This window comes from Phyllostomus hastatus, unplaced genomic scaffold (assembly GCF_019186645.2).
Source record: "Phyllostomus hastatus isolate PE091 unplaced genomic scaffold, TTU_PhHast_1.1 phas_scaffold_78, whole genome shotgun sequence".
NCBI classification, from domain to species: Eukaryota; Metazoa; Chordata; class Mammalia; order Chiroptera; family Phyllostomidae; genus Phyllostomus; species Phyllostomus hastatus.
Window position 1 is genome coordinate 31,248,944 of NW_025334041.1, and position 26,839 is coordinate 31,275,782.

The 26,839-nt window shown below is 36.2% G+C and overlaps 1 protein-coding gene across 6 annotated transcripts in view; it reads right to left on the reverse strand.

The window, feature by feature from the left end:
- Positions 1-26,839, reverse strand: part of AKAP9 (A-kinase anchoring protein 9) — a 169,390-nt gene that overhangs the window by 79,038 nt on the left and 63,513 nt on the right. For 5 of the 6 annotated variants that reach the window (XM_045827242.1, XM_045827246.1, XM_045827241.1 and 2 more), the window contains 9 exons: positions 26,527-26,641; positions 25,874-26,072; positions 20,023-20,119; positions 18,812-18,907; positions 6,643-6,996; positions 5,197-5,421; positions 3,970-4,110; positions 3,376-3,479; positions 771-976 (listed from right to left, as the gene is read on the reverse strand). In XM_045827242.1, coding sequence (XP_045683198.1) covers positions 771-976; positions 3,376-3,479; positions 3,970-4,110; positions 5,197-5,421; positions 6,643-6,996; positions 18,812-18,907; positions 20,023-20,119; positions 25,874-26,072; positions 26,527-26,641 — 1,537 coding nt within the window. The remainder of the gene's footprint in view (positions 1-770; positions 977-3,375; positions 3,480-3,969; positions 4,111-5,196; positions 5,422-6,642; positions 6,997-18,811; positions 18,908-20,022; positions 20,120-25,873; positions 26,073-26,526; positions 26,642-26,839) is intronic. The other variant, XM_045827244.1, reaches the window with a different exon arrangement.

Consider the following 26,839-nt stretch of genomic DNA (forward strand, 5'->3'; position numbering starts at 1 on the left):
ATATTTTCTCTTTTGATTTCCTGATTCATATTCCAGTAAGAGAAAGGAATTAAAAAACTGGAGAGATTGGAGGTCAGCAACATGAAAGTAAGAAATTCAAAGAACAGCCCAGCCCTCACGGCAGAACAACAACAGGAAGGCAGGTATGTCACATCAGGACCCAATTTCTGGATGCACACCCCTTCCGCCATACCTCACACCACTTTTCTAAAAGGAAGAAGGACATACAGCAGAGGTTAGTTCAAAGATAAATTCATACCTTACATTTATTTTCAAGACTTTCTTCTAACTATCTCAACAGACATGTGAAACTGCTGTTCGATTCTTTTTTTAAATATATTTTATTGATTATGCTATTACAGTTGTCCCATTTTTCCCCCTTTAGTCCCCTCCACCCTGCACTGCTGTTCAATTCTTAAAAGCTCTTTATTTTTAGTCTTCCTTCATTGATAAGGTGCTTGCAGGACATTGCCTATTGGTAAATCATGAGTGGTGATACAAAATTTTTCCTTTATTGGACAAGAAATTAAACAGCTTCTGATTTATATAGCACATTAGTAATCCTGAGTATATAATGACAACTCGAAGATACCCACTTGCAAATGCTATATAATAATGGTGTTTTGAGAAGAGTGCACCTAATGAATTTGTATTTGGAGGTGTTTCTGTGGGAAAATAATATTTTCTGTACTTTAATAAGTAGCAAAGTGGCTTATATTCCAAAATTTACTGAAGATGGTTATAGTTTCAACAGAATATAAAACTAGTACCTCCTGTGTGTTCCTCATGGACACACGACTTTATAGGTGCCTCTGCTTCTGACCTCCAAATCAAGCAGGCAGATGACTGGCCTTTACTTGATCTATCTAGAATACCAAGGACATGGCGACCAATTGTTTCTTCGACAGCTGCTGTTGTCTTTACAACTTCTAAGAGGATCTTCAGAAGTCTGTTATTAGCTTTCTGGAGTGCATACCTATAGAGATAAAGAAACATTTATTAAAATCTTTAATCTTTTAAAAAGCAAATACTTTGCTTATGTCGCACAAAAAATGTACTACAAAATATTTGACTTGAAAAATAAAGCATCATATGATCCTCTCTATTAAAATAATATGATATAGCATCTATAATGAAGTGTTTTTTTGTTTTTTATTTTATAAATTTAAAACTTTCAAGATTAAAAAAAAATTAAGGACACAAAAATATTAAGTTTTAAAAAGCATGGTGGTAACCCAACCCAAGCATATGTGAGTTACTGAGCTGGTAATACCATTCATGGTTATTCATATATGTTGTACACTTAATTTTATTGTATCAAAGATTTTATTTTAAAATATAATTTAAAAACTCCACCAGGAAAAAAATGTGTATTTGTATAACTTACTGGTGATGATCTATATAATTAAACTACAATTGGCAGAGACCTATTTTTCAAAAGGTCTATTATGCAATTTCACTATCTGCTAACACCAGAGGGAATATTGTAGGTTGTTATATCTGTTCCAGAGACAGAAATTTCTCAAGTTACATATACCACCCTGATTTCAACAAGTAGAAGGAACCTATTTTCAACCAAATGAAATTAAGGTGTACTTCTCTTTTTTAAAAGACAAGTTAACAATTCTTTATTTAAAAAATTAGAAAATACTGCTAACCACCCACCAAAACATCTCAGCACTTAGAGGTAACCACTATTAACATTTTAATGCTTATCCTTCTAGACTATTCCCCACATCTCTCTCATAAATATATATATAATATGTATATATATATAAATAAAGTGGGATTATCCTGCGATTAGCTTACAAACCATTCTCGTAAGCTTTTTATTCTGCTTAACACAAGCATCTCTCCATGTCAAGAAATATAATTCCATAAATGGTGATTCAGAAGATGATCTGATCAATCTTCTGAATAAACAATTTTCTTGTTCTAACAACTTAATTCAACGAAAATATTACAGTGGCAAACCTGATACTTAATACATGCAGACAGAATAAGAGACTTTCATGGTAAAGGTCCTTTGCCTTAAGACAGCTTTCCCTCCCACAGTGTGGGAGATCACTCACAGTCAGGTTAAAGGATATCTCTTTTCACAAGCACATGACGTAACTATTTTAAGACAAGGTAATAAATGCAGAATTTTTCCTTCAGTATTTGTCAAGAGAAAGAGGCAGTTCTATTTTTGCACCTAGATCAACTTCTCCGCTTACATAAGGATACTAAAAATAAAACTCTAAATAATTTAGTTAGTGGAAAGTAAGTCAAAGGTTTTAATTCTTTAACTTTTCCTGAGATTTTGTTCAAGCCCTAAACACACCAGGACTAGAATATTTTGAAAACAGAAATTCTACATAAGAAAACTAATTAAAATTAATATGACGGTAAAAAGAAATATGAATACTAATTTATCAGCACTCATTGAAAAGTCCTAATAATTAAACACTGCATAATTTTAAAAATATACTTGAGATAAAAAGAATTTATCTAAATTACCAAATAAACATTTATTTTATAATTATAAAATAAACATTTTGTTTATTTTATATTGATATGTTAACTCTAATTCTCATACACTGTCTTTCTTGTTTGAGTTCCATACTGACTGTGTTCCATACTGATGATCCAATGGGGAAGCCAAAATCTTAGGGGCCAAATTCCTCCATGCAAGCTGAGGAAGGAGGTTAGGAGGACAGAAGGTTGACAATCACAGAAATTGGAAAAGGAGGAAATTAAGTTAGTAGATATTAGTTTTAATTTAAAATTAAAGAAACTATTTTCACTTGAGCAGACAAAATTTAAAATATTGTGCTTAAAGTCCTTAATATTAATGTGGGATAACTATTCTCATTTATATTTTACATTTTTATACTAATATCTACAAAATCAAAGTAAGGAAAAGTTTTGTTAACATCAAATCATTAATTTATTCCTCTGTAAAACTGCTATATGGATTAAAAGTTCTCATCTGTTATGCAGTAAATGTATGAAAGTGACACGTGGACTATGACACATAGTTTTCTGTCCTCATCATGAACAAACCAGAGGGAAGCTTATACTGAATGCATGACCTCCCAGTGACAGAATAAACCCACAAATACAATTTTGTTTTTTAGTATAAAAATGCTGTATGAGCAAACTAAAACTAGTCCAGAAAGGTTCAACAACCAAATGATGCCTTAAATTTACTGAGTTAAGTATTTGATCAGTATTTGTTAAAAATTACTTTACATACAAAAGCTTAAGTAATTGTTTGTTGATTTAAATGACCAAAATCTGTTACTCTTTACATACAGAATATAATGTACAAATAAAAGAAATGTAGAAGATAAAAATAAGAATTGTATTGAAACAAATACATATCCTGTATACCTTTCATTAGACAGAACATCAGGAGGCACATCTTCAAGTTTTCTGTCCAATTCCTTTTCTTTAAAGATCTGTTCCTCAGCGTCCTCTTGGTTTTCATCTTCATCCTGTGTAAGTTTGTGTAAAGGTAGAGAAGACAAGACAGAAAGAAAACCTGTCATCTTGGAAATAGCTTGTCGAATATTCCTTTCTATTTGTTATGAGGTGAAACAGAAACCTCTGCATGCAGAATAGCTACTGTATAAAATAATATTTAACTATATTTTTCAAGAGATTAGCATTATCAAAAGAAGATAAAAGACTCTAGATTACAGTCGAAAAGCTTGTAATGGGTTCAAGCTAATGCATGCTATAGAGGGACAATAAAGTGTGTTAGGTTGCTCCTGGTGAGACAGCAGTTGCAAACCTAGCAATGTCAAGATTCAAATTACCTTAAATGGAATGTAAGGCATCTTGACTCCACCTACCTTACATGTAAGCAATCACAAATATTTTAAATGCAACACCTATAAACACATTTCACACCAACAATGAAGACAAACAGATCCTACTGCATTGTGGATCCACTGTTCCTAGGTGGGGCAAAGTCCATACTACCTGTGTTTGCGTACTGCTGTTGTGCAGCTCACAACACAGCTTCTCTCTTCCAGCTAGAGACAGCTGCTTTAGTGCTTCCAGCTCCTCTAAAAGCACCCTCTCTCTCTCTGAAACCAGGTTTTCATTATCTATTGAGGATCTCTAAATAAGAAAAAAGGTCATGAGAGAATATTGTTTGCGAAAGAAGACACAGGCAGAAATATTAAGCAGATTTCTTTTAACCCCCTGGGACCAACAGACCCTAGTTCTACCTATGATTCGTATCCCATGATAAGGGGTTAAAAGCATATATAAAGTTCAATGCAAAATTTGAAAAAAAAAAAACCAAAAAAGATAATTAAGTCTATATATTAGAAATCTGTGCAACTCAAAGGATATTATTTTATATGCCAATTTTGCATTGAAAATTCAGAATGTTAAATTCACAAAATGCGATGAAGAAAAGCAAAATTGATTTTTCCAAATATTCTCAACTCACTCCCAATTTCCTATTATTTTATATATGAAAGAACATATTTCAAGAGTTCTCTATTTTTCATTTCTCTTTTTAGCTTAAGTTTCCAAAAACTAAATAAAAGTTTTAATAAGAACTTCTATATAAATATTTCTTGCTTTTCTGCAATGATTTTGTGAGTACATTATATACAGCAATTGATAAGAATCCAGCTCCCAAATACCAAGGAGTATATAAATTTAGCCAAGAAAGGGATAAGAACGTTATAGAAATGTGCATTTCTCAAATCAAGAAGAGATGTTTCCCTGGACAAAGAAGATCCAGAAACACACTACTTCAGATTTCCATTCTTGATTTAAAAGACAGATTAAGGACAGATAAAGGTAAACCTTGGAGATGCTAACTGGTGGACTTACAAAACTATAAATATGGGAAAACTGAATATTAATTGCACTTCAGCACAAAAATTTTCCAAAACTGTCAAACAGTTTTGCCACATATGGTCAATAGAATGACTATAAAAACCAAACAATCTTGCAGTCCCTTTTCCAGTGCCTGCAAAGAAAGATAAATAAAATGGTAGAGTACAATGCACTACAACGAGTCAGATTTCTCTAGTAAGACCTAACACTGGCGTGCACATGGAACCTATTCCTGATGTTAAATATTTGTATTAATTCAGATTTTGTCAATAATTTTGATTTTTGTTTAAAAAGTTATATAAAGAACACTACTATTTTAATTGGGGAGAAAAGGGACTCTAAGTCCCATACCTGGGCTAATTGTCTATTCAGTCTCGTAATCTCTTCTTGTAGCTGTTCCTGGTCTTCTCGTTGTCTCTCCATCTGGCGCATGTGTGCCTGCCTTAACAGTTCTGTTGCCTGCTGATGTTCTTGGTACTGGCGTACAAGTTCCTGCCTCATATCTTCCAGTTGTTCTTCATTTAACATTAACTGCCTAGAAGCATCCATGCTTGACACCAAAATCTCATCATGGATCTAGAATAGTTAAAAGAAATTCAACCATAACACATTTTGTATAAATCTGTTAGAATCAATGTTTAAAATAAATATGAAAGCAAGTCCACTATTAATTTCACAAAGCATCTGATATTTTATATAAATAACCATGTAAATAATTTTTAAGAGATGTTTGTCTTAATTATAATTCTTAACACAGATTATCATTATAACATGTTATTCTCCAAAAGCAAAAGAGTAATTTATCAGTTAGTTTAGATGTAATCTAAGGGAAAAGAATACAAAAGGATACTTAAGATTCCTTCTACTCTTACTGAAGCTAAAACTCCATTATTCCTCTTGACATTTGATAGTGGGGAAATAATATAGATATAATACTTTGTATTTTAAAATTTATAAAACCCAAGGAATTTTACCTATTCAATTTATATCATGCAGTGATCACAGTACTACAGAGGACAACTTGATAAGAAACAGTGCCCAATAAATTTTATTTGGAAATAAGTTTTATATTTCACTTTCTCATACTCATAAAAAGTCAACTCCCTAATCGGTCTCTACAAGTACTTCAATTCCTGAAGAGCTACTACTTAAACAAATCATTCTGATTTATTCTGCTTTAAATAGTTACTGGTAAATTAAAGAGTTTTATACTATGTAAAGAGCTGATAATTTTATTTGAATGCCACTAAAAAGATGTAACCTATCCTAAACATTAATAAAAAAAATTGAATTTAGATAATTTAAAAGAGGTAGAATTTATTTTCTGTTAAAGGCACAGTTGATATAGACACAAAATTAATTCTCCATTAATAAATAAGTAAAGAAAAAGAATTAGTAAATACAGACTAGAATGCTTTAAATTGTTTTCTTAGTAGGTAGCTATTTTCTTGTGATAGTATCATTATTAAATAAAGTAAATCTTTTATTCATACATATTGTCAAACTGTAGTATGCTTAACTGACTAAAACAAAATTAATATAGGTGTAACTTAGTAAGATTTTACCATGAATAATGTAAGACAAATAAAAATACCACGAACCAGACTTGTTTTATTTAATAATAATATCAAGTCATTCATATACCTCACAAATAATAAAACACATTCATAATGTGAAGCATAAGTCAAGAGTGGATTTGATTCTTTCCTTCTTCATTAGGAAACATCACTGCTAATATTTGTACAGTGAAGGAAGTCACAATTTTATATATTATTATATTCAAGGAGGCATACTTACAGATTCTCTGGCTCCAAATGTTTTATCTTTGGAGAACAGTTCTTCTGAAATAGTCAGTTCATGGTCCTTTGATTCGAGTATATCAAGATTATCACTGTTTGGTAAAAGGACTTCCTTCCCATCTTCTCCTAACTCCTTACTAAGTGGTTTAAATTCTTCTTTAAATTTCATGTCTGTAGTCTCGAAAGTCTGAAAACCAACAGGACCCTGGGGTAAGTTCCTTTCATTTAAATGTTGTTGTTCTGGTAGACAGAGAGCATGTGCTTGTTTTGATGATATAGTATCTTCTTTTTCTCCAGATAGTCTAGATAGTTCAGTTTGTTGAGCAAATGATACACTCATTGACACAATGACCTACAGAATAAGGTAAATAAAAAAGGATTAGATTTATAAATACCAGCAAGAATTAAAAAGCACTTGCCACTCAAAATTACATTAATTAGAAATAGGCATGGCTTTGTGGTTTTAAACTAAAATACTGTGATAAAGTGATATGAAGATAAAGATTTCCTATTTTACAATGAATCTAAAGTAAAAGTATTATATTACTGGCCTTTTTAAATAAAGTTTTAAAATTCTTACTGTGGCAGCAATGAATGTTCAGTACAGAAATCAGAAAGAAGGAAATAAAAGTCCTTATATTTCTCTCTTCCAAAAAAATCACAACTAACACTTCAGTAATACTTTTCCAAGTCTTCCTCTCTTTTGATATCAATATAGATATGAAAAGATAGAATATTTTTCTTTAAAAATGTGTATTATAATTTGCTTTTACAGCTTAACTATAGAGTATATTTTCAAATTAAAAATATATTTCTATATAATTTTTGATAAGTTTCAAGTCTCAGGTTATACAAATGTATTATAAATTTATTCAATCAATTTTCTGTGTTGGGCACTTCGACTGATTTAATTCTTACACTATTTCAAACACCACTGTGTTAAAATCTTTGTAACTATATCATTATGAAAATCCTTTCTTATTTCCTTACAATTCCCAGAAGTGAAGTACTTGGTTTGGGTAATTGGTAAGTATGATTCTGTAATTTAATTTCATTTTCCACTCCAATTATGATCCTACATCCCTACTTATTTTTGGCCCATCCAGCACAGGTAGTTAGACATTCTGACCAGCAGCCTTGGTTCTGAAAAATCCAAGCCTTTGAGAACCAAACGTATCAATAACTTTATTTCAAGTCCTATCTCCATAGATTATTTGCAATGGGGGATGCCTGGTTGCCATAGTCTAAGATAAAGTATGCCTGGCCTTTGAAACCTTTGTGCCTATTGACCTTCAATCAACTCTTTCCCTGTTGGTCCATGTGGTATAAATGGACTACTGCTTTAATGTCCCATCTTAAACCTGATGTGTCTATTGGGGGTTCCTGATTCCCACCTGGTTCCTGCTAGCCTTCTTACTCCCAGGTGCTGTCTCCTCTAGGTGCTGCATGGAGCCCTGCTTCAGTGGAACAATACTGATGATAACATGAACAACAACAATGAATGCTGTGGCCACCAACTACTAAATCCTTCTATTATTTCTATTGTTTTCTTTAATCCTCATTATAGGAAATTCATTTATCATAATGAAAGAATTCATTATCTTTCATTTATATATTTATGCTAATTTTATTTATTTTTATTAGGTAGGTACTATTGTATTATTACCCCAATTTAATGAGAAAATTATGAAGTGAGATGAAGTAATTTGACCCCCAAAACACAAAGCAACTAAATGGTGAAAGTTGGGGTTCAAAATCCTGTAGTCTTATGTAAGCTTCACCTCCTAAAATGTGGTATTACACTATTGCCCTTCACATCTGAACAAATCTTCCTAGAGGTATAATGGTGCAACAGAATTAGGAAGAATAATTATATTGCCAATAGTCAATCCTGAGAAAATGGAAATGTAGCAACATTAGGAGCCATGTTAAGTGTCTAATCTAAACAATGTTATAGCAGTGATTTGAATGAAGGTGTGTCCAGCTATACAGTTCAAACACCTTAAACACTATACATAATATGCTTCCACTCAGGCGACACCACTACTAGATCTCATCTACCAAAATGGACTTCATGAAGGCCTATGCCAGCTCCCACAGAATCAGAGTTTGGTAATAATGTTCTAGACACTGTCATATGGGAAATATGCCCATTAAGCAAAATGTCAAAAAACAGACATGACAAATTAGTGAACCAAGTAATACAGCTTGGTAAAACGTATCTTCAAGAAATGACACTCAGAGGTGAGACCTCTGGAGCATGTCTCCCTCAGAGACTCCAGTATGGTGTTCAGGCAGGTGGAACTACAAAGCTACGGTGAGGTGTGGAGCTCACCCTTACCCTCAGCTAAGGACTCTCTTGATCTGTTTTCTCAAGTCCTGCTGGCCCCACTCTGCTGAGCTTGCTCCTGTGGTGAAAATGGGCTGCATCCAAACTGAGCCAGTGGTGTGCTCCTCCTGGGAGAGCTGCAGTTGGAGACTGTAGCAGAGACTGAGTGATATGGCTCTGAGGTAGAGGCCACACTCTCTCCACTGAGTGCCTGACCATGCTATCCACAAGAAGGGGAGCCATTTGCCCCATCCTCACAACCCAGTTGCACTGCCCTAACAAGCTTATGCCATGTGGAAGGGGGCTGGCAGGGGGGGCCAGCTTGGGTCCACTATACAGTTCTTGAAAAGGCTATGGAGGAGGCCAGCCAACCTTAGAAGCTGGCAAAGCAGTGGACAGGTGGATGCCAACCTCAGAGCCTTGGACCTTTTAATAACCTCCCCCTACCTTAGAGCTGAAGAAAGCCAGCCCTCCCACGCTCAGTCAGCCCCAGTAGACACAGACACAATCAGTGAATAGCATGGTAATTCCAGACGGGCAGCACAAGGCCAGTTACACACAATGCCTGACACCGACCTGCACCAGAAACCCATATAAAGTGGGCCCAGAACCAACACAACCAGTGGTGGGCTTCAAATCTCAGCAGAGCTAAACCTAACTAGCCACACAGAGGCACAGCCAAAGGGAGACTCTGGCAAGCAACAGATCCTGCTGGAAAAAACGTCACCTCATTGAGCAGCCTCTGAACATACACAATGAACAAGATCTATCCTTAGAGTCAGCCAGCCTGAGGGTTAACAGCCCCACAAATGGGTCAACAGGATTTAAGACTCAACTACAACATCAGGGGCCACATAACTCACCCAAGAAACATTTCTGGAGAAACTAGCTCAGGTGATAACAAACTACCTACACCATAAGGCCCTGATTACAAGCCTGGGAATCATAGCAGACCTACCTAATACATAGAGACAAACCCAAAAAGCCAGACAAAATGGGGACACAAAGACATATGTCCCAAATGAAAGAACAGAGAAATCCTCAGAAGAATAAAATGAAATGGAAGCAACCAAGATACAGATGAAGCATTTAAAACAATGGTTATCTATCTTGAGTAAGTCATAACACCATAAAGTCCTAGAGCAAAACCTAGGCAGAAAAATTTCAGATATCCCATACAGCAATATTTTTGCTGATATGTCTCCTAGAGCAAAGGATATAAAGGAAAGAATAAACAAATAGGAGGTTTGTCATTTCCACCAGGCAAGGGAGCAGTAGGACTCAGCTAGTGAATGATAACACTCCCCTCTGGTGGCTGACGTAGGCTAGAACCCTAGTAGTGCAGGTACTCTGGAGCAGGGAGCTTTGGGGCTCTGCACAATGCATAGTTTTTCCACTAATTCCACAGAAACCATAAAATCAAGCAACGGAAAGAATTCCCAAGAAAGCATTTGGGCCAGGAAGAAACATAATAGAAAAGTTCCATTTTTTCAGTGTTTGAAATATTTTTTTATTCCCAGACAGTAAGCCAAATTTCTGAATAGTTCAGAACACACTAAAGAAGCCCAGACTTTTAAGGGTATTTTATAACTCTGCTTTTTATAAACAGAACATTTAAGCCATTGTTATCTCTGTTACTGAGGGTTACTGTTGACTGAAATTGTTACTGAAATACTCTAAAAGGAATGAAAGTTTGTGCTTCTTGTGCATTAAGTAAATGCCAGTTTTTATATTTCATTATTCAGTCTCTGAACAATATATATATTTCAGAACTTAAGTTTCTGTGAACCAGAAACCTGGCTTCTGCACTCATCCACATATCCCATGAGAACAATGTGTTTGAACTTCCTGTGTAGCTGACCTTAACTGAGGAAAAAACCAAAAAGTCCAACCAAGGTAATTGGTCTCACTTTAAATTCATAACCCCCATCCTTGAAATGGGCCCTCAGCAACACTGGGCGAGTCTACTGAATGTCTGTTGTCCCTTCTGGTCAAGATGGCGTCATGGGCAGATATGGCTTCCCGCTTTGCACAACCACATCAAAATTACAACTAAAATATAGAACAGTCATCACTCAGAACTGTCAGAAATTGAGTTGAATGGAAGTCTGACAACCATGGAATTAAAGACACCACACCCATCCAGACTGGTAGGAGGGGCAGATGTGGCATGGGCTGGTCCTACACCTTCATGTAGTGTACAGAAATTTGGGAAGAATATCTTGGGAGTGAGGAATCCCAGCCCCACACCAGGACCCAAGCCCAGGAAAATAAGTCCCCACAATTTGGCCGCAAAATCCAGCGGGGATTGAGTCTGTAAAAGAAAATTCTGAAGCCCCAAGCAGTTCCTCTTAAAGAACCCACACATGGACTCATCCGCTCAGGCTCACGCCCTCTGAGCTCCAGCACTGGGGTAGCAGCATGAAAGGCACCAGTGGCACACTGACAGAAACTGAAGTGTCTGGCTTCAAGGTGAGCAGAGGCCACTGACCCTTTTCTAAACTCTCCCCCCAAAGAGCCACAGAACTGGCAAGCTGGTGCCATATCTGGACTCCATCAAACCAGCTAACACTGTTTGACCATTCTCAAGATCCCCAAGACTCTATCCCATCCAACCTTATGGGCCACACAAGCTCCTTTTCCATATGAATGGCAGGTCTTGGCTTATGCTTCACAAGTTCCTAAATACTCTCAAACAAGCAAGAGTTGGCCTCAGTGAGCCCCAGGTCCAGCACTAGCAGCAGCCAGCCTAGATTCACAGCTTGGCTTCACCTGGGAATCTCTAAGCCCAGGACAAATAGCAGCCATCTCAGATTGCTTCACAGCTCAGGCAGAGTGGCCCTGGGCAAAACACAGGTTGGTGCTGATCTTGGCCTGCACTATCTGGGAAACCCCAGGACCAGCACACCCAGTGGACAGCTACAGATGACATCGAACTACCATCACCCTGGCCCTGCACAACCTCCATGGAAGGAGGAGGTTCATGCTCAGTGGTCAGAGCCAATCCTTGCAGCTGACTGGCCTGGGTAAATCCCTCCCACTGATTTGCCAACAGTAACCAGGTTCAACAAGAAGAGGTGGTGTACTCAACCCAAACAAAGGGCACACCTCGAGTACCCAGCTTGGGTGATGGGGAGTCTGTGCCACTGGACCCTATTGGACACCTACTATATTAGGCTACACTACCAAGTCAGGGAGTCATAACTGTTCTATTTAATACATAGAAAGAAACACAGGGAGGCTGCCAAAATGAGGAGAAAAAGAACCCAAATGAAAGATTAAACTAAAACTTTAAACTAAAGTTTTAAACTAAACTTTAAAACTAAAAAAAAGCTAAACAAGATGGAGACAAGCAATCTATCAGATGCAGAATTCAAAACATTGGTTATAAGGATGCTCAAAGGACTTAGTAAGGACCTCAGCAACGTTAAAAAGACCCAGGCAGAAATGAAATATATACTAATTGAAATAAAAAACAATTTGCAGGGAATCAACACTAGAGTGAATGAGGCTGAGAATCAAATCAATGATTTGGAACATGAGGAAGCAAAAAAACATTAAATCAGAACAGAAAAAAAAAAAAGGAATCCCCCAAAATGAGGGTAGTATAAGTAGCCTCTGGGACAACTTCAAGAGGTCCAACATTCACATCCTAGGGGTGCCAGAAGAAGAGAAAGAGAAAGAAACTGGAAATCTATTTGAAAAAAATGAAAGAAAACTTCTCTAATTTGGTGAAGGAAACAGACATGCAAGTCCAGGAAACACAGAGAGTCGCAAACAAGATGGATGCAAAGAGGTCCACACTAAGACACGTCATAATTAAAATGCCAAAGGTTAAAGATAAAGAGAGAATCTTAAAAGCAGCAAGAGAAAAGAAGTTAGTTACCTGTAGGGGAGTTCCCATAAAGACTGTCAGCAGATTCTCAAAAGAAACTTTGCAGGCTAGAAGGGATTGGCAAGAAATATTCAAAGTCATGAAAAGCAGAGACCTACAGCCAAGATTGCTCTACCCAACAAAGCTATCATTTAGAACCAAAGGGCAGATAAAGAGCTTCCCAGACAAGAAAAACAGCAAGTTCATCATCACCAAACCATTATTATAAGAAATGTTAAAGGGACTTATTTAAGATTAAAATTGTGAACAATAATATGGTAAAAATACATATCTATCAACAATTGAAATCTAAAAAACAAACTAAGCAAACAAGAATAACAGAGACACGATCATGGATAGATACGGACAGCATTTTTGTGGTTGCCAGATGGGATGGGGGTATGGTGGAATGGGTGAAGGGGTGAGGGGATTAAGAAGTTCAAATAGGTAGTTACAGAATAGCCATGAGGATGTAAATTACAGTATAGGAAATGGAGTAGCCAAAGAACTTATACGCATGACCCACGGACATGAACAATGGTGTGGGAATTGCCTGAGGGAGTGAGGGGTGCTGGGTGGAGTTGGGTAAAGGGGGGAAAACCAGGACAACTGTAATAGCATAAGCAATAAAATATAATTTAAAAATTTTCTGTTTTGTTTTCCATTTTTTATTCCTTCTCCTAGCCAGCCCTTTTCTCCCTCCCTTTAAAGCTCCAACATCATCTCATTCTTTTGGATTCTCAGGTACCGATCTTGATTCTTATTTTAGTAAGAAAACAGATTTAGCAATCAGAAGAGAACTTCCACAGGCTCCAAATGCCTTATTTGAAAACACCCGAATCATGAACCAAATATCTTCTGCCTTCCTTCTTTTATTATGGATTAAACTGTCTTGCTCCAAGCTAATGGCAGCTGTCCAGGGCATGACATTGCCTCTCATTTGCTCAAGGACACCTGTTCTAGCAACTGTTCCTCTCTCTCCTGAATGAGTTGTTCCCCTCCTCTACTTAATCATATTAACATAGAAATATGATGAGAAATCTCTCATCTTACTTAAACCAAGAAAATAGCAACAACAAAAATCTACCACTTAACACCCTTTAGCTACCACTGGATTTCTCTGTTCCTCTTTCAAGTAAAGTCTGTTCATTCTTCTTCTTCACTCTCTTCATGCTTCTCCTTCATTCTCTCAATTCCATTCTAATCAGTTTGTCTACACCACCCCATCAAACGTCTTGTGAAAGTCACCAGTGGTTATGCGTTTTAAATCCAATGGTTAATTTACAGTTTTAATCTTTCTCATCAGATACACATGACACAGTTTAATACATTTTCTTCTTTGTATTTTTAAAAATATATTTTATTGATTATGCTATTATAGTTGTCCCATTTCTACCCTTTACTTCCCTCATCCCTGCACACCCCCTTCTACCAGCACCCCCCTCCCCCACTTAGTTCATATCCATGGGTCGTACATATAAGTTCTTTGGCTTCTCCATTTCCTATACTGTTCTTAATCTCCCCCTATTTTGTACCTACCATTTGTGCTTCTTATTCCCTGTACCTTTTCCCCTATTCCCCCTACTACTCCCCGATAACCTTCCATGTGATCTCCACTTCCGTGATTCTGTTCCTGTTCTAGTTTGCTTACTTTGTTTTTGTTTTTAGGTTTGGATGTTGATAGTTGTGAGTTTCTTGTCATTTTACTGTTCATATTTTTTATCTTCTTTTTCCTAGAAAAGTCCCTTTAACATTTCATATAATAAGGTATTGGTAGTGATGAACTCCTTTAACTTGACCTTATCTGAGAAGCAGTTTATCCACCCTTCCTATTTATAGCTTTGCTGGATAGAGTAATTTTGGATGTAAGTTCTTGCATTTCATGACTTTCAATACTCTTTCCACCCCCTTCTTGCCTGCAAGGTTTATTTTGAGAAATCAGGTGACAGTCTATGGGAACCTCCTTTGTAGGTAACTGTCTCTTTTTCTCTTTCTGCTTTTAAGATTCTCTCCTTACCTTTGATCTTGGGTAATGTAATTATGATGTGCCTTGGGGTGTGCTTCCTTGGGTTCAACTTCTGTGGGACTCTCTCAGCTTCCCTGACTTCTAGAAAGTCTATTTTCTTTACCAGATTGGGGAAGTTCTCTTTCGTTACATTTTCAAATAAGTTTTCAATTTCTTGCTCTTCCTCTTCTCCTTCTAGCACCCCTATGATTCGGATGTTGGAACATTTAAGTTGCCCCAGAAGTTCCTAAGCCTCTCCTCATTTTTCTGAGTTCTTGTTTCTTCATTCTGTTCAGCTGAATGCTTATTTCTTCCTTCTGCTCCCAATCGTTGATTTGAATCCTGGTCCTTCCCTTCACTGTGGGTTCCCTGTACATTTTGCTTTATTTTACTTTACATACCCTTCATTTTTTCTTACTTTGTGACCATACTCAACCATTTCTGTGAGCATCCTGATTACCATTGTTTTGAACTATCCATCTGATAGGCTGACTATCTCTTCATCATTTAGTTGTATTTTTTCTTGGAGCTTTGACCTGTTCTTTCATTTGGGATATGGATATTTATTTATTTACTTACTTATTTTATCTTAGTGAATCTTTTATGTTGTACGGGGCAGAGCCTTAGTTATTCACCAGGGCAGGGTGAGCCATGTTGCTGCACTGTGGTGCTGTATGTTGGGGAGGGGTCTGAGAAGGAACAATGTCACTTGCTCAGGTCTCAGCCAGCTTTCAGCCACTTCCCCTGTTACCCACAAGCAAATTGGGCCCTTCTGGTGCTGATTCCTAGGTGGGGGTGGTTTGTGTACATTCTAGGACCCTGTGGGTCTCTCCAACAAACTCTCTTCAAAGCTGGGAGTTTCTCCTGTTGTCAAAACCCACACAGGTTTTGACAGTCAGAAGTTTTGAGGCTTTATTTCCCCACGCTGGAACCCTAGGTTGTGTGGTCTGTCTCACTCCCCAGTTGTTCCTTTTGGTTTTTCTGCTTGCAAATGTGGGACTGCCCAGTCTGTCAACAGCCACCTTGCCATGCCAGTCTCTGCCCCTCCTACCAGTCTGAATGAATGTTTCTTCTTTAACACCCTGGTTGTTGGATTTCCACACAATTTGATTTTCTGGCAGTTCTTGTTATTTTTTGTTTATAAATTTGTTGTTGTCCTTCTTTTGGTTGTGCAAGGAGGCAAAGTGTATCTACCCATGCTTCCATCTTGGCTGGAAGTTCAGAACTTTCAGTTTAATATTTTCTTCATACACATTTATTACTTGTCTTCTGTAATACAGTCCTTTGCTCTTTCCATATTTAAATTAGTGCTCCTCTCCATCTCCACTGTTCTTCCTCGTTTCTCTAACTTCTAAACATGGGCAATCTCCAGGCTCTCCTAGACCCCTCTTTATTAATACTCACTGTATTAGTGTTTTTCAATTTTTTTCATTGCAACCATAGTAAACATACACAAAACAATAAAAAATGTTTTATACTGTGGCCCAAAGCAAACATATGTACCTGTGTGTCTTTATATAATTGAACCTTTCTATTTATATTTAAAATCCTGGTCACAAAGCAATAAACTGATGTCTTAACTTAAAAATAAGTTACAACTCACAGTCTGAAAAATATTGTCCCATATACTAACTACCATATTTACATGTCTACTTTTATCTTGTTTGCTGGACTTGAGGTTTACATATCCAACCAGTTCCTCACATTTATATTTAGACATTTAACAAGTGATTTGCATTTAATAGGTCGAAATTGTAATTCTTAAGTCTCCCATTCCTCTCCAGAAACTATTGCTATGTAGTCTTTTCTATCCTCCATCCAACACCTAAGTAAATAGCAACTTGGTTTCTCCACTTAAGTCAAATAAGTTGGAGTAATATTTTACCATGAAGGGAATGCCCTTGCCCCTTTCCCTGTATTTCTCCCTCTGCTATCTGGTTACACTTGCTGAGGAGATACATCTGTGCCAGGATTTCACAGTATTTCACCGAATGGGTCCCCTGCAGTCCTGGGAGTGGCAGGACTGAAGCAAACCTGCACAACTGGCAGCTGGGCAGGTGGCCTTCATACTCTTGCCCAGTCTCCATGGCTACCTGTTAGAGACATTCTTGGAGTAATTCCTGACTTCCCTCTTTCTCTTACATCCCACTTTTTAAAAAGTTGCTCAACCTGTCACCTTCATGATCTATTCTCTAACTTCCTTCCAGATCTCACTTAACCTCACTTTAAAAGTGAGGCTGTCTGTGATAATTCTGTATAATATATATAATGTTTAATCCCCACAGAATTTTCCAGTCTTATTACTCAAGTTGGTTCTTCTATTCAGAGTACTTATCATCTGTGCATTGTCATCTGCACCAATTAGAATGCAAGGTCTATCGGAGCAAAGTTTTCTTCTCTTTTCTGAGCACTCAGAATACTGCCTGACAGTGGAATGTAAATGAATGTCAAATCACCAGTTGACTCTATTGTGATCTATACTGATAATCACTACACGTTTTAGGCTTCTTCTACTTACCCTGTGCTTTTAAAACAATGATTTTCAATCTTTTCTCATCACCACATAAAGAGATATAGGGTAGAGAGATATAGGGTAGCATATAATCCAGTCAGTACTGGTGACTAATACCAACAATCTGTATTATTCTAGAATCGAGGTGGGGCATCATGTTGTTTCTTGGACCATAATTCCTTGGTTGCCTTTGGAACAGTTTTCACTGACTTGTACTTTGGTGCTCTGCTATCAGCTTGGATGAATGAAGCTTTACAAAACATACTTATATCATCTCCATTATCACAGTAATATGACTACTTTAAAAATACATTTATGAGTTTTTGCTATCTACTAGGTGCTTTATATATATTAATTTATTGAATTTTTATAAGAATTACTATTGTACTTATTATTTTCCTCTTTAACATTGGGAGAACTGAGACTCAGAAGTTGAGTAACTCTCCTAACATCATAAATCTAGTAAACCAGAAGTACAAGAATTTAAAGCATGTATCCTTTACTAAACCTCATGCTCTGCATTGCTATCCTATGATGCCCTCTTATAACATTCCACTGAGAAATTTATGTAAGAGCTAAGTGCTACAGAAAACCTTCATTTCTCTGAATAACTAGATAATAAGAGCTACATAAAAGTGATGGTGCTTCAACTTTTTAGTTTGATATCCAGGAACTAAACATTCAATTCAGATACAGAGGTAAGTCCTTATGGCCTACATATTTCCTTGGGTCTTAACCTCTTCATCCAATTTATGTTTAACCTAATTCTTTACGTATTTCCTATATATCCTATCAATTAACCTCCTTAGAAATACATATACTCCACTGGGGCTGTTATACTGGAACAGTTGAAATAATGTAAAAAAATGGGCTGACAAACTCAGAATTCAGCTGCTGGATGTAAGGACTCAATCAGATATGTTCATTTTTAAAGAGAATACAAAGACAAAAGAAATGGGATCATAAAGGTACACTAGGTGATATACTTGGTATTCAAGAGCTTAAAAGAATGGCTCTGGGCATAGCAGCTAAGAGTATATATAAATATGACTACCACAGTAACTTCTCTGGGAGAAGATAGGCAAAGGTAATACAGAAAGGAGCAACCACCTTCTTTCTCATTTCCTACCATATTCCCCACCTTTAAGGAAGACCAAACTCCTTCATAAGGGAACTGCTCACAAGGTAACAAATTTACAAAAACTTGTTTTGGTATTCTAAAAAGTTTCTAATTATTGTACTATTCCACATCAAGAGAAGATGCTTCCCACAAAGACATTCGCTTAAAGGCAATTGTTGGTTGATACCAGTATCTGACAACTTAAAGATGTGTATGAAACTTGTAACAAAAAAAAAAAAAGTGCACTGCCATCAATAAAACTACATTTTTTGAAGATTCAAAGGGAATACAAACCACAATAATCTTCCAGACAAACCATGAACTTACTTTAGCTACTTCTTCTTCTAATTGTTCTTGGTACTGTTTTTCCAGCAACTTAACCATATTTGTTTCCTGTTCCACTCCAAATTCACCACCAGAAGACTAAATTAAAAAGCAAAATATGACACACTTATTTACACTAATTATGCACAACTTATTTTTAAACTTCTACTCTCAAGTATCTTTTAAAAAAAATCCTATTTCTTAGAAAACTACGAATTTTAATAAATTTTAGTTCTTAATTAAAAATAATTCTAGTGAATAATTCTACTACATAATTGTACTTACTACTGTGAATTTAACAAAGATGCAAAATGAGAAAATATTTACATATTTATAATTATTAACATATGTTCAAGGGTAAAATAAAGACACTTCTTAAATATAATGAATAAGATGTGTGTATTTGATTTTAAGTAACATTAACAATGGCTGGCTTTGCTACAAGCAAATTTCTATTCTCCTCAGCACTTATTAATAGTATCCAATTTTCTATAAATACAAATTATTTTTATAAACAGAAAAAGACATAATTGGTTTTTAAAAATGTAAACATGTTCTTAGCATGAAAGTATTTCTTTATTCACTAATTATCTGAATGTCAATCAAAGAGATACTCCACACCGGATGGGTATGGAAGAATAAAAAAATGTAGCCAGTATCTCTCCTTTATATCCAGAATCTTCATTTTTTTAAAACTTAAGAACTAAAAATCTACTAAGACCAGGGTTTGGCAGTTCTAAGTCTGAAAAAAGCCACCATAAATCGGGACTACACACAATATTGAGGAGAGGCAGAAGGTGGTTTACCTATATGGCTTATATGGTAAAAGATGAGGGCTTTTATATATCTCTTGGCCAGTGCTAAAGGAAGCCTCATCCATTGTTCCAGCTCTAGCATCTTGGGTTCAGGAGATCCCTAAAGACTATTCTAGAGATGATCTGGCCCAGCTTCCCATGGTGAGAAGAAAGGCTGCCAGCCAGGGCACTGAAACTAATTTGTTACATAGCCCATGTAATACAAAATAAGACAAGTTTTAAATGAGAAAATATTCAGGGAAAAAAACCCTCTATTCTTCTGGGTCTTTCATATTAGGCATTATCCTCATATTTATTATGCTTAGTTCTCAGCAACTATTTATTCGATAATTACTAACAGACATAAAAATGGTAGTTAAGAAAGAAATTAGTGCACATTACAGTTTAAAGATAAAATACCTCTATTGTACTATCGATGTTCTGTTTTACACAATTTCCATAGTGTATGGTTTTCCGTACATCAGATTCAGTAGTTACCCCTGAATCAGTGGAGAACCTAAATGTAAATAAAAGAAGGTGAAATAATTAGAGCTGTGTATAAGTTTTACTGTTAGTCTAGATTGATTTATTTATATTTAAGATTTTATTTATTTAATTTTTTAGAAAGAGGGGAAGGGAAAGAGAGGGGGAGAAACATCAGTGTGTGGTTGCCCCTCACATGTCCCCAACTGGGGACCTGACCCGCAACCCAGGTATGTGTCGACTGGGAATCTAACCAGAGACCCTTTGGTTCGCAGGTCTGTGCTCAATCCACTGAGCTATACCAGCCAGGGCCCAAATTTAAAGCATGCATGAAAGTGTGCTGGGCAGGGGGAACAAAAATGATATGTCAAGAGTTACAGATACTATATCTTCAGTTATATTTTTTAACTTTTTCCACTTAAAAGTAAAGTAACATAATTGAGTGATAGAGTATTTTAACATCACCATTGAATTTCATGTCATTTTATAAAGTCTACTACAAATGTACAACATGGACCTATTTATATATACAAGTATTTTTTAGAAGTTATAGATAATATTATTGACTAAAAACTTTATAAAATCTTATTTTTTATTAAAAAATTATTTATATGCACATACATACACATCAAAAAATAAAAAGGTCTGGAAGAACACACATGAAAGGTAGCAATGACCACCTCTCTTGGAACTGGGGAGCAATGGCAATGAAAGATTCTTAATTTATACACCATCACTTCTGAAATGTTTTTATTTTTAATCTTTATTATCTTTTGGTATTTTGTAAAAAAATATTGGAATGCTTAACTTGGGCCATAAAAATAAAGTAGGATTAATATTTAGGTACCATGGGGAAAAGATTAAAGGGGAAAACTGTGATTTTCTTTTCAGCTAACACAATTTCTCACTCCCATTTTCATGTGTGCCCACACTGCCTTCTCCCTTCCACCCTCAGCTAGTCCACCTCCTCCTTTCCTTCTTCCATTCTCTTCTTTCACTCTGCCCCCAAATGGCCAGACACGAGTTGTCATCGTCCCACTTCATAACTTATATAACTAACCTCCTACTGACAGACACTTGTTTCCAAAGGTTCACTACTACAAACAATGCTACAGTACAGATCCTCATGAATAAATTTTTTGCATCCATCTATGGATGTTTCTAGATGATAAAATCTTACAATTGTCAGACTTAATATTTGAATTTTTAATATAATGCCATGTTCTAAATGTTACTTTAATCTTTATTCCCATAACGGTATCATTTAAATATTTTCTCAAAACTTGGCAACAATGAAGTTCTAACAGTCTTACAACTTTGTTACACGCATGGCCTGCTATTGACCAAGTAAGCTCTTCGCCAAGTAAGCTGTGACTCGCCTATTCATGTTTTATGTTCCCATTAAACAAATGGAAAAAATCATTTCCCTTGACTTTCTTTTCGGCTGTTTCCTGCTTTCTCCTATCTTTCTCCTTTTTTGTCTCTGTTTCCCCATTGCTTCTTATATGCACTATTCTGATCCTGGCTTCATGTCTTAATTCTTATTGTTACAGCCTAGAAAACTTTCCTGATTGCTTACTGAGCCACTAAGATCCAAACTTCAAAAAAGTGCTGTTAAATCACAATGAGTTTGTTCTGTAGCTTTATAGCATTTCAAAGCATTTATTCCAAATTCAAAAATGTTTGGCTAAAACCGAATTCATTGTTCCCTTCTTACAATGAAGGTCATACTCCCCCACCTGCCCCGTTTCTCTACTTGACTCCAGCACCATTATTCTCCATATACCCTCTGCTTTGCTCCCAACACAACTCCATCCCAATGTCTCATATTCGTCCCTTCATTTCCTTTTCTCCAGGAGCCACTCCAACATTACAGAAATGTACAGGGATGGGCAGTGAAAAATACCAGCGATGGGTTAAAAATACCCGAGGGATGGATTCTAGCACTTTGATTGTATCTCCATGTTATAGTCCCCAATCATTACTTCTTAAAAATTTTGTAAATAATTGATTATATTGAAGTACCCTGCAGGAAAGGACCAATTTATATACATCTCAATTTTCTTCCATGGCATCCAGCCAAGGTTCTTCCCTCATAATCTTAAAGGTAGTTATTATGATCATTATAGAGATGCTTAAAATATCTACCCAAAATCATACAGGCAGTAAAAAGTCGAATTAGAGGTCAAATGCAGGTCTGTCTGACTTACACCTGTGGTCCTTCCAATCCCTCACTATGAGGAGGGGACTCCCCCCTCAAATCCTGTAATTTATTTATAAAAAATTGTGTATTTATTTTTACATGTTTAAACTTCAGTCACCTTCAAAGTACTCTCTACTTGATGCAATACACTTATCAAGACTTTTTTCCCCACTGCTCAAAATGGTTTTTGAATTTGTCAATTTTGATGCCTTTTCGTGTTTCTGCCATTTTTTGTTTTACCTCTCCCACATGAGCAAAAAGTTTCCTTTTGAGGACTTTTTTCATCCAGGGAAACAAAGAAGTCACCTGGGGCGAGATCAGGTGAATAGAAAGTGCATGGCATGGGATCATGTAGTTTTCGGTCAAAAACTGCTGAACGCTCAGCGCCGTATGGGCAGGTGCGCTCATAAATCACCCACCATAAGTCTTCAAAATAATTCACTGAAGCTGAATGCATCCTCTCACAACAAAACCATCTACCCTGACTGATACGGGTGGGTTCCTAGAACACTCGCCTAGTGGGGGAAGCCTGTACTACAAGGGACCTGCCCTCCAGAAGGTAATAATGTTTTTTTTCAGAGCGCCCTCATTTATCCCCAACAGGCTTCTTATACAACATAACTAAATATTTGTTAAATGAATGACTCAAATATTTTTCTTAAACTAGCTCAAGAGTATACCTTAGGTGAACAGAATACTCTTCATTCAAGTGTTACGGTTGTGTCCATATATGTGATAACATTTACAAGAAATAACTGGCTCATTATTATTAGTAAGAGGGAGCATGGCGGTCAGGAAACCTCTTTTTGGCAGAGGTGGGATGGTGAAACTATTATAGTTGAAAGCTACATTTCCACTGAGTATTACAGAAGCTCTGAGAGAGGGGGGTGAGCTGGAAAAAACTCAAATGCAGGAATAGCAATGTAAGCCTACATTTCCACACAACTCCCCTTCATTTATGGCTTGGAGAGGAAGCATCACTAATTAGAGGAATGCTACTTGAAATACTTTAACTGGTTATTAGAGAGTTTTTGCTATCTATTTTTCACATCAAAAACCTTAAAGCAGTGGTTTCCAAGTGACAATCTATGGACTGCCTGCATCAGAATTACCTTGTTACAACTACAAGTGTCCAGGTTTCATCTCAAAGGTACTGAGTCTGTAATTTTAAGTATTCAAAAATAATACTGAGTTTCAATAATATAAAATTCAAAATTTAAATTAAATTTCTGATGCATGGTTAAGTTTGGGGACAACTCATTCAAATAAAACAGAAGTTTTATAAGGCTGTGCCAGGGCTGGGTGAACAACTCCAAAGCCTACACAGATCCTAAATAAAAGGATAAACATACTGCTTTCAAGAAACTATGGATATTCAATGTTTCTGTCACCAAAAATTTGTCTTCAGGTCAGTGCCTATGGAGATATCAGTTCTAAAAGACCAGAGCCAACTAGATTTAGATGAAGTATCTGAGGACTTGACAGAGACAGTTAAATACTATAGCATACTTCCCAAATAAATTATTATAAACTGTTTATTCATTTAACAAATATTTACTGAATACCTTCTGTGCATAAGGAATTATACAAGGTTTGGAATATAATAGCGACTAAAAAAGACAAAAATCTCTACTCTTTTAACACTTAAAGTCCTTCACAGGAGACAGACAATAAGCAATACAAACTACCCTCCAAAAAATTATATATATACACACACACAATTTTTTCATTTTATATATATAAAAAAATAATATTAAGTAATATGGAAAAATGAAGCAGAAAATTAGGACACAGAGTTCTAAGCGGTGATATTAATTTAAACAGGGTGATCAGAGCAGGCCTCATGGGAACATGACATATGAGTAAATACCCAACAGAGAAGAGTGTGTGGGCATGCAAATAGGCGGAGAAAGATCATTCTAGGTCAAAGGAACCCCTGAGGGACACTTGATCCTGTCCAAATGTCTACTGAGACATTTGGTTTATATGAAAAGGTCCTTAAAGTTTGGTCCTATTGGAATCAACCATGAGCATCTTTGGTCCATGCCAAATGGTCCTTCATATTTGGTCCTGTCAAAAAACATCTGTGCTTAGAAAATGTACCCAAGTTCAAATAATTCATGTTTATTTATACTTTTGGTTTACAGAATTAATACATAAAAAATACTATCATGTTTGTCCCAGCCAGGTGGCTCAGCGGGTTGGAGCATCATCCCATACACCAAAAGGTGTGGGTTTGATTCTGGGTTGGCACATACATAGGTTGCAGGTTTGATTCCCAGCTGGGGTGTATGTAAGAGGCAACCGATCAATGTTTCTTTTTATATCTATCTATCTATCTATATCTCTGTCTCTATCTCTATCTCTACCTCTACCTCTATCTCTATCTCTACCTCTACCTCTATCTCTACCTCTATCTCTATCTCTATCTCTATCTCTGGTAAAGCATATCCTTGGGTGAGGATTAAAAACATACAATCATGTTTTATTGGTTCAATAATTGTGTTGTGACTGTACTGCCAATAATGACTCTTCTCACCTCAATAATCTAGCTGGTAAAGGCACATGGGGATAGGTAGATGTACTGGGGTTTGAATCTTTCAGAAGAGTGGGAATTAGGTATTGAGAACATTTTGGCATGGAGCAAATGTCTCCATGCACATTTGATAGGATCCAATGTCCACTAATTAAAGGAACAGCAATGAAAAGTCCCTAAAGCAGGAGCATACCGATGGTTTGAGGATTTCACGTAGACAGGCTAGTGAATAGTATATGACAGGCAAGTCAGTAGGAGATACAGTCAGAGAGGTAACAGGGATACATCAGGTAGGACCCAGTAAGGCAGTGTAAGAACACAAGAGCATTGAAACACCCAGATCTATCTTAAGTTTTAAAAGATGAGTTCTGAAGCTCTGTTGAGTTCAGACTCTGGGGAAGAGTTAGGGTAGAAGCAGGGAGATGAGTTGTTGTCATAATCCAGAGGGACATGATGATGGCAAAGACTGGGGGTGGGAGGGATGGTGAGAAGTAGACCATTTTGTATATATTTTAGAGGTAGAGATAACAGCATTTACTGATAGATGAAAATGATCTATGAGAGGAAGAGAAGTCACCACAGATGGAGATGGCCACAGAAAAAACACATTTTGAGGGGAAGATCCAGAGTTCTATTTTGGACATGGTTAATATGAGCATCAGACAGTCAAATGGAGAAAGTCCAGCCACGATTGGAATGACCACATCTTAGAGTCCTTGTGTATTCCCCACATAGAGTAGTAAAGACTAGGCATACCATAAACAACAAATACATGCACACTGCCTCACTCAATCCAGCAGATTGATAGCAACATGCATCTTTATAAAAAAAGGTGTAAGTAAAACTCCTATTCAAAATATTTAGTTTACATTAACATTTATTTTATACATTTTAAGATAAAGAATTAACCTCCTGTTCTTATTTCTTGATAATGCTACTTTCCATCTCTTTCAAATCACTTTAAATTACATTTTTTAATTAAAATGATCATACTGTGATTGTTATTAAGCTACAAATACAACTGAATGAAATTATAAGTAGATGGGTACCTTGGTTGAACTGTGGATTCACTAATGGCTTGAAGCCTTTTCTGCAAACAGTGGATCTCTGCCCCATAGTTTTCTTCAGTTTCTTCCAATTGTTGCTGCAAGGAGGTTATTAGGTTTTCTAATTCTTGGACTTGTCCTTCAAGTTGTTTAATTTTTTCAGTATCTTGCAGAGTAGATAACTTGCTTTTATGACAGACATCTAAATTATATGAACAGAAAAAAACACACATTTAACACAAATTTCTTAGTTAAATACCACAATCACTTTTTTGTGTGTGCAGAGAATATTTATCCCTCTTTGAAAAAATAATGCTTTTTAGTACTAACAACTTGGGTTTCAATTCAAACTCATTTTCACTGATAAAAACCAGTAAACATGAATAGTGTAATTCAAGATCACTTCTATCTTTATAACCATAGTACCCCTAAGTCTACCATTCTTATGTCTTTTAACTGAAAACAATTTAGAATCACGAAATGTAAGAAGCTGGGAAGGGATGAAAGAGATGACTCCAAACTTTTCATTTTGAGGATGGGAAAACTGAGACAAGAGAAGTTACAATGAAATGCCCAAGGCTGTCTCAAATTTTTAAATAACAAACACTGAATAGTTGGTATAAAAATACCACATTGTGGTGTATAATCAAAATTACCAATGTCTTGCAAATTAGTCATCTGAGACTGGGTTGATAAAAATTCTGCTTCCTCCTTTGGTAGGTTTTCCTCTGCACATTCAAATTTCTCATGATCTATCTGCTGCCCTTGAACCTATTGAAAGTAACAGAAGAAAAATGGTGATGTAAATATACGATCCAATATCTAGAAAACTGTATTAAGGCAACTTAACATTTAAAAATGTTTTTTTTTCAAAATCACCTAAAATTGTGATATAAATATTTTCCTAAGTTATTCCATGTACTCTTTTGATGCAGTGATTCACATCCTATTCCCTTCAAAGCTCTGAAA